Below are 9,568 nucleotides of genomic sequence, written 5' to 3'. Positions count from 1 at the left end.
GTCACACATTGGAAAATTTAATAATTTATTCTGCCACGAAGGAAAGTTCTGTTGTGAAAAATGTGATGCCAGTTACGATCCTTACCAATTGCCTATATATTTGGAAAGTATAAATCCTAATTTAAATTACGTATTAAACAGCATTCGAAGCATACAATTAGCTGTAAATAGTAAAGTATAACAAAATCAACTGTTGTGGACAATACAGAACTTAATACATGTCAGAATGTAAGATCCAAGTATGATGTTGGACTCAGTAGCTCGTCTAGTGATGGGTCCGATGATTCTTCAAGAACAGTTTCTAGTAAGAAGATTGCAACTAATTCTCGTGCTCGCAAACATGTCCGTTGGAAGCACAGATTTAATAAATCTGTAAGATCTAGTTCTGAAGAAACTTCCGTAATGAAATTTCGATGTGACGACACGGAAGGTTCATTCCAAAAACTAGAGTTAGATGCTGAGAACCATAGTTATACTAAAGATTTCTATCAACTGTTTGGTACAAATGCACATCCAACTTCTAAATCTGTACTTATTACAAATAATGATAATGTTAGAAATGTACAATATAATCCACATTATCTCATAGATCAAAACTTTATTCTTCTTGCACGTGGCGGGATTTTAACCCACAAATGTCGGCCTCTAACCTAAAAAATGATTGTGTTAGTAATATTTATCGTGATGCAAGTGTGCCATGTTCAGTTTTGAACAATCACGATGATAAAGGTTTTTCCAATAAGGGCGGTTCGATGTTGGCAGCCTGTGGCGGCCATGTTGTTTTGGTGGCGTCTGTCTAATCTGTTGTTTCCTTTTCAGGCACTGATGCCAAATCACCATGGCAAGTTACACGATTGAGCAGCGCGTCCAAATGATAAAACTTTATTATCAAAATTAGTGTTCGTTAGTGCAAACGTTGCACGTGTTGCGCCCATTTTACGGCAGAAGCGGTGGCCCTTCAAAGTCGACTCTCCAACGTTTGGTGGCCAAATTCGAGATGACCGATTCGGTAAACAATCAGCCAACACCCGTACGTCAAAGGAACGCCAGATCGGCGGAGAACATCGCCGCGGTCTGTGCAAGTGTGCAGGAGAACCCGAGGCAGTCAATTCCTCGCCGTGCACAAGAACTCGGCCTTTCGCAGACTTCAACTTGGCGAATTTTGCGTCGGGACTTGGGCCTACACCCGTACAAGATCCAACTGACACAGGAGCTCAAAGTTAATGACCATAGACAACGCCGTTTGTTCGCTGACTGGGCTTCGGAGCGTTTGGAAGAGGACCCCAATTTTGGCCGAAAATCATCTTTAGCGACGAGGCGCATTTTTGGATGAATGGCTGTGTTAATAAGCAAAATTGCCGTATATGGGACGACGCCAACCCACACGAGGTTCACCAGGTGGCATTGCATCCACAAAAAGTTACCGTTTGGTGCGGATTTTGGGCCGGCGGCATCATTGGTCCGTACTTTTTTGAAAACGACGTTGGTGAGGCCATCACCGTCAACTACGAGCGCTACAGAACGATGATAACCGATTTCTTTTGGCCCAAATTGAACGATATGGACATAGACGACATGTGGTTCCAGCAGGAAGGCGCTACGTGCCACACAGAGGACGCCACGATGGACATTCTGCATGAACGATTTGAAGGTATGGTTATCTCTCGCAGAGGTGACGTGAATTGGCCACCAAGATCGTGCGGTTTGACCCCGCTAGACTTTTTCTTGTGGGGTTTCCTGAAGTCGCAGGTCTATGCCAATAAGCCGCAATCGACCGATGCCCTTAAAGTCAACATCGCCCAGGCCATCGCTCAAATTCAGCCGGATCTATGCGGCAGTGTCATTGAAAATTGGACCACTCGGATAAGTGCCACCGTGAAAAGCCGCGGCGGACATTTGAACGATGTCATATTCCATACATAATGGCATACATGGGCCTTTCAAATAAAAAAAGAATTTCGTTCATAAGTAGTGTAAACTGGTTGTTTCAAAGTAGCACTTTGTAGGTATCCTCTTTTTTTATCAATTGAATATCACTTTTTGACATATTTTGACAATTTTTTGTCGATGTTTTAGCGTTTAGCGATGTTTTAGTACAATTTTCAATGCACCACTTTTTTTCCCACCTCGCACTTGGTAGGTATATCACGATCTTACGTGATATAACTTAACCTATCCATTTTATTCTTGCTAAACTACACGAGAGCCTCTACAGTAGGTCACAAATGTATCTTTGACAACAACCCTGATTTTTCGACCTCTAAAAAAATCGCACCAAAACCTCAAAAACTCACTTTCTCTCCACGTTCCGCGCCTCATTTATTGCGCTGACGATGTTTCACAGCGCAGAAAAGCAGTGATGAGTAAATGCACTTTCTCATCCTTTCTCATCCTTGAAGGATGAATGCACCTTAACGTAATTTTCCAAGTCCGGGACCAATGTTTATATATCGTGACCTTTGTAAACCTCTCGGGAACGATGTGCCACACGCGCGCGCGTGCCTCTTATTATTTCTGTATTGTGACGCAAACAAACAAATAATAATTGTTGTTTTTTAGGATTCCTTAGGTTGTATGCTTCGTTCTGGCGCAGTCCTTTGACCTACTTTTTTATTTTACGACGTTTTACGGACTAAACTAACCTACAATGAGAGAAAAGCGGACAGAAAAAAAGCTCTGACATCATTTTTTTTTTACCTCCTACAAATTTTGCTCTTATGATAACTCGTCCTTTGACCTACACTTTTGAAATAACTTAAGACATTTTCCTATAAGGCTGCTGTCTCCTCTTACTGTAAGGTTCCTCAGTGTAATCTACCACGACCTTGCTCTCAGCGTAATCTTCCACGATGTTTTTTTTTTTTTTTTTTTAAACTCATGTGTGATCTTCTACAATGTGTGCCCTCCCCCTGCTACGACCTAAACGGGACACCACTCTCCTACGATGTTTTGGACCCCCTCTCCTACTGCTACGATGTTTTTCTCCTCATGATGCAAAAAAAATGATATTGTAGCGACTGTGCTGTGTGAAGGGGGCATGTTTGGTGAACAATAGGAGAGTGGGAGAGTACAAGCAAGCAGCGCCCCCTCAAGTTTTTTTTTTTTTAAGAACATGACGACCTATGTTTATTTTGGTATGAGTGGACAGAGGACACCGAGACTCGACCGACGCACTAAACAAGACTTCTCTACGACTATTCGTTCAAAAGTTACGAGTGATCAAAGTTTTTGGAGGAGGGTGGGCTAACTTCTTACCCTTTGACCCCAGGACCACAAAAACTTGGTATACGTATTCTACACCTCCAAAATCGACAGGGGGCATCTAACGATGCTGTATGGGGGTGTTTTTTGATATATTTTTTTGATAACTCTTACCATTTTTGAGATATTTGCAATTTAAGATTTTTTTTAACGCTGGACTTAGAAAATTTTCGGAATAGTTTTTTTTGTTCTATGACGACCTATGTTTATTTTGGTATGGGAGGACAGAGGACACCTAGTCGATGCTAACGCAAGAAATTCCAGCTCCCTATGATCATCCTTTCGAAAGTTACGAGCGATGAAAAAAATATTTTGGCAATTGGCCCACCCTTGACCCAGGACCTCTAAAAACTTTGTACACGTACTCTGCATCACCAATATCGACAAAAGGGTCAACGGGGAGGATTTTTTGCACTATCTCTCTCTCTCTCACTGTTTTTCGAGACATTTGCAATTTAACGCTGGACTTGGAAAATTTTCGGCAGATGGGGGTCAAATTTGGTTCCATGACAACCTATGTTTTTTTTGTTAGAAGATCAAAAAGGACACCGAGACTCGACCGACGCACTAAACCCGACCTTTCTACGACTATTCGTTCAAAAGTTACGAGTGATCAAAATTTTGGAGGGTGGGCTAACTTCTTACCTCTTGACTTCAGGACCACCAAAACTTGGTACACGTATTCTACACCTCCAAAATCGACCGGGATGGGGGTGTTTTTCGATATATTTTTTCGATAACTCTTACCATTTTCGAGATATTTGCAATTTAAGATTTTTTTAACGCTGTGGACTTAGAAAATTTTCGATTGATGAAAAAAATTGGTTCCATGACGACCTATGTTTATTTTGGTATGGGAGGACAGAGGACACCGAGACTCGACCGACACACTAAACCCGACCTCTCTAAGCGTACTCTACGTCACCAAAAAATAAATCTCCCCTTGTCGATAAGTCGTCACGTTGTAATCAAAGGGTCCCGGGTTCGATACCTACTGGATTCCGATTCTACTTTAAACTGTACGCCCAGTCCCCCGATTAACCTATCTGTGCATAGAGTAAACTTAAAAAGTCGGTCAATTATTGTCGCGATTAAGGATTAAAAAAAAGACGGGTGGGTGAAGTCAGATTCAAAGAGAATGCCACGTGATCACTTTGATTCAATAGCTCCGTCTAGTTCGCTGCACTTTTTGACTGCACTCACGCGTCTAGTTGGTTACACGGTGCAACCTACCTCGTTGATTTTGGGTGTCACGTAGTGTATTTGGTGTCTGCACCACGTCCTGGAGAGGTGTAATATGTGGTGTAGTGTATAACCACGTGGTGAGTGGCTAACTAATCAAATGAACGTTTAAAGCAGCAGACAGGCATTTGTTGAATCTTCTGAACTTGAACACCGCTATTCGTCTACTTGGTTGAACGTTATTTCCTTTCACCAGCCTGACACCGGGATACACCTGCACTGCATCTAGTGTCAAAGAAGTGCAGCGTACTAGACGAGGATATTAAATTGCTCTGTTGTAAATGAGATGCATGATGTTCTCTCGTAAGTTGTTAATATGAATTGATGTTACTGTGAAGAAACTGAAGGCAGAATAACTCCAACGCTATCTGGACTCGCTTAGTTAATTCAAGATAGTCGCGACAAACGTAAACGTGCTGTGCATGACTTGGAAATTTTTTTTCGATTGATGAAAATTTGGTTCTATGATGACCTATACTAAATTTTTGGTATGGGAGGACAGAGGATACCGAGACTCGACCAACACACTAAACCCCAGACCTCTCTACGGCTACATGTTCGGAAGTTACGAGTGATTAAAAGTTTTGGGAGGGTGTGTGCAAACATCCCTTACCCTTGAACTCAGGACCACCAAACTTTGGCATACATACGCTACATCCCCAAAATCGACAAGGGGTGGTGTTTGGGGAGATTTTTCGATTTATTTTCGCGCAATCTCTCACCGTTTTTCGAGTTATTTGCAATTTTTAACGCTGGACTTGGAAAATTTTCGACAGAGGGGGGGGGGTTCAACCATGATAACCTATGTTTATTTTGTTAGGAGCCAATGCTAACGCATGTCTCTACGATGATCCTATCGAAAAAAAATTGACAATTGGCACACCCTTGACCTCCAAATTTCGTACACGTACTCTACATCACCAAAATCGACAAGGGGGTCGACCCTATCTTCTGCACAACTCTGACGTGTACGTCATGTTTCGCGAAGAGTCGACAACTTTCCACAGCTGTTTGTATTATATTACATCAGATATTATATTGCATGAGTGAGTTGGCTGTGTGTATAAAGACTAGTTTCAGACATGGACGCGAATATAACGCCATGATAATTAGCTGCTGTCCAAAGTTATTGCATAACTTAAAATATTTATATATAAAAAAGGATCATCATCACGGACAGCAACCAAAAAGGGCGTGCACGTCACAAAAGCATTGTCATATGGACTGACGATTATTATTTTTTTAAAAAAAAACAGACCTAGTTACGATGGGTTATAACCTGTGCTGTCTTGCAATTGTTTTCGCTTATTTCAATGTCAGCGAGCGTGATATGAAACATACATGCGAAGAACGGAGGGAGACCATAACAAAATAATTCACACTTCGATTTCAATACTTTCGCTAGTCACGTTCGTTGAAACTTTTCAACGTTTATACAGAAAGGTTGAAACGTATTGTCACGAATAGTCGAACATGTCGCGAAAGGCAAAATAAAAAAAATAACTCCCAAATTCAAAATCGACCAAACAAGAGATAGTGAAAAAAAAAACATGGAACCTTACAACATCCATTGAATAATCGACATTTTGCTGAAATGTCTCCGGCGTTCGCTGGATGATCATGAAAAATTACATTTCTAAAAATGCAGGGAGAAGAAATGATAATCTAGAAGTCTCGATTGTGATAACAGGAGAGATGGATGCGACGAGAAGACGAAGAAGAAGAACATAAGGAGATTAATCGATGCGGACAAGATAAACGATGATCTAATCAATAACATTACAGCATTAAGTGTCATGCATTCTTTCTTCGTTCGTAATAAAATTAACAAGTTATAAAAAGGATAGCAATCCAACTTGTCATTTGACCTCCTTAGTGAAGCATGTTATAAAATATATATACATATTGAAAGTTTCCAGTTCGTTTCATTTCGCGATTCATTCTCATAGCCGCGATAAACTTAGGAGGCACAGGCTTGTATACATTCCATCTTTCGTTCGGAGGGACAAGGTAAACCGAGCACCTAACCAACCATTCAATGATAATAATATTCATGAATTTTTTGTTTGAATTGAGAAAGTAAAAAAAATGATCACCTCCTTTAAATATCACATCTACTCTAAAGCATTCATTCGCTGTTCATATTTTCCGTCCTTGAATTCGAATGTGTGTTTTGTCTAACAATTGATTAAATTAAGTACCGAACATTATCGAAAAGCAATTCTGAAAACATTATACTGAAATATTAACATTATAATAAGTGTCCTTCCATAGCCGTTTCAGTCTTCAAACTGCTTCCAACACTGCTTCTGCATACTTTTCAATAAAATCAATTTACCGTACGCCCTGGGCCTTTGCAGATTAACGAAAATCGTCTAAAGTTTGAAGTTGTGACCCTTCTCTATACCGTTGCAAGCTTTTTTGTGTTTATTCAAAGTACCTCATTTTCGCATATTCAAATACAAACCAGTGAAGGGAGTTCATGTCTCATTAGTGATTTTAAATTTGTATTTTTGGGACCATGCCCACACTTCCTAACATTGTTGCCTTGTAGTCGATGAGTTGTGCGGGTACAGATGTGAAGTAGTTAATAAGACCCCACACAGACAAGTCCCCCACCATTTCTTTCCGACATAGTTGTTGTTTTGTTACTAGAAAATTGTTATGATTACAGTACACCTGTATCAGTATAGAATAACATGGTGCCATTTTCTGTTTCTGTTGCCAGCAAAAGCAAATCTACAGGTCGCAGGTTCGAGAAACAAGACATTTTTTAAAAATTCTCCTGCGCATAATATGGACCACCTATAGCGATGATATAATATAGATCGTATTAACAAATATACTTCAAAATTATGTAATAAGATTTTGGTTTAGTATTTAATCACAGCAGCAAAACAAACTCTCCATTCGCTTCACAACAGAAGTTAAGTGCATTTTGCATACATGAAGAAGCAGAAATTTACGCCCCGAGGTGTGCTGTTGGAAGACTATACAATAAGACACGGCACCCCATTCTTTACAATAATAAGTAAGCAGTGGAGTAAAAAAAATCCTCTGTTTTATTTTGATGTGAAGAAAAGTTTTAGTCCATGCACTGATCTGATCCCCCTTGTCCAAAAATAATAATAATAATAAGCTCCGGTCTCATCTGGAGATTGCAACACTGATATGTCCGTCTATTCAGAAAAAGACAAAAGTTTTAACATCCATGGACAATACCGTACAGCAGCTGTTGCGTCCCCCATATGTAAAGTTTCTTTTTTTCCTCGTTAGCTGAACGCGAAGATGAGGATTGGAAGATGCTCGAGACTCCCCGTTCATTCGGGTATAACATCTTTCCTTTCTAACACTCCATTTTTTTTCTGTAAGAGGGGGCATTTTTTTAGATACCAGGAGCACCTGTCTGATGTGACCGCTCTCCGTTTCCAACTTCGCCACTGGACCGTTAACAAAGCCAATTTCTACGCAATTCATAACCGTTGGTTGATATGTAAATATATTCAGCAATACTGAAAACTCACAGACGTGATGATGATTCAAGCAGATCACGATACAGTCGTATGCATGTAAAATTATTTTCGTCACACACAGGCAAAAAGGTAAAAAGTAACATTTCTCTCCTTCCCTCGCTTTTAGCCATCTTCAAAAAAGTAGCGTCCAGTATCCTTCTAGATAGGAGGTGAAACGTGACTAGCGAAAGTATTGAAATCGAAGTGTGAATTATTTTGTTATGGTCTCCCTCCCTTCTTCGCATGCATGTTTCATATCACGCTCGCTGACATTGAAATAAGCGAAAACAATTGCAAGACAGCACAGGTTATAACCCATCGTAACTAGGTCTGTTTTTCTTTTAAAAAAATAATAATCGTCAGTCCATATGACAATGCTTTTGTGACGTGCACGCCCTTTTTGGTTGCTGTCCGTGATGAAATTTTTTATCATTGATAGGCCGGGGACTGAGCTTCTAACTTTCCACATTTACAAACAATATCGTTTACAATAATACCTTCGCTAGAAAGCACAGTGCAATAAATATCCTTTTTTATATATAAATATTTTAAGTTATGCAATAACTTTGGACAGCAGCTAATTATCATGGCGTTATATTCGCGTCCATGTCTGAAACTAGTCTTTATACACACAGCCAACTCACTCATGCAATATAATATCTGATGTAATATAATACAAACAGCTGTGGAAGGTTGTCGACTCTTCGCGAAACAGGACGTACACGTCAGAGTTGTGCAGAAGATAGGGTCTACCCCCTTGTCGATTTTGGTGATGTAGAGTACGTGTACGAAATTTGGAGGTCAAGGGTGTGCCAATTGTCAATTTTTTTTCGATAGGATCATCGTAGAGACATGCGTTAGCATTGGCTCCTAACAAAATAAACATAGGTTATCATGGTTGAACCCCCCCCCCCCCTCTGTCGAAAATTTTCCAAGTCCAGCGTTAAAAATTGCAAATAACTCGAAAAACGGTGAGAGATTGCGCGAAAATAAATCGAAAAATCTCCCCAAACACCACCCCTTGTCGATTTTGGGGATGTAGCGTATGTATGCCAAAGTTTGGTGGTCCTGAGTTCAAGGGTAAGGGATGTTTGCACACACCCTCCCAAAACTTTTAATCACTCGTAACTTCCGAACATGTAGCCGTAGAGAGGTCTGGGGTTTAGTGTGTTGGTCGAGTCTCGGTATCCTCTGTCCTCCCATACCAAAAATTTAGTATAGGTCATCATAGAACCAAATTTTCATCAATCGAAAAAAAATTTCCAAGTCATGCACAGCCCGTTTACGTTTGTCGCGACTATCTTGAATTAACTAAGCGAGTCCAGATAGCGTTGGCGTTATTCTGCCTTCAGTTTCTTCACAGTAACATCAATTCATATTAACAACTTACGAGAGAACATCATGCATCTCATTTACAACAGAGCAATTTAATATCCTCGTCAAGTACGCTGCACTTCTTTGACACTAGATGCAGTGCAGGTGTATCCCGGTGTCAGGCTGGTGAAAGGAAATAACGTTCAACCAAGTAGACGAATAGCGGTGTTCAAGTTCAG

At 40.3% G+C, this 9,568-nt stretch overlaps 1 protein-coding gene across 1 annotated transcript; it reads left to right on the top strand.

Moving 5' to 3' along the window:
• Nucleotides 1–1,329: 1,329 nt before the first annotated feature.
• Nucleotides 1,330–1,923, top strand: LOC145980192 (uncharacterized). The gene has a single exon (XM_083113221.1). It carries the CDS (start codon nt 1,330–1,332, stop codon nt 1,921–1,923), a length of 594 nt encoding a protein of 197 aa, XP_082969347.1.
• Nucleotides 1,924–9,568: the final 7,645 nt, after the last annotated feature.

The sequence above is a fragment of the Lepisma saccharinum genome, chromosome 27 (assembly GCF_977018435.1).
Source record: "Lepisma saccharinum chromosome 27, izLepSacc3.1, whole genome shotgun sequence".
In the NCBI taxonomy this organism is placed as follows: Eukaryota; Metazoa; Arthropoda; class Insecta; order Zygentoma; family Lepismatidae; genus Lepisma; species Lepisma saccharinum.
Note: the sequence above shows the minus strand (reverse complement) of the source record. Positions and strands in the feature narration are given on the sequence as shown.

Excerpts from the sequence above, each read along its gene's own strand:
- LOC145980192 (XM_083113221.1), top strand. The coding sequence starts at position 1,330 with ATGAATGGCTGTGTTAATAAGCAAAATTGCCGTATATGGGACGACGCC.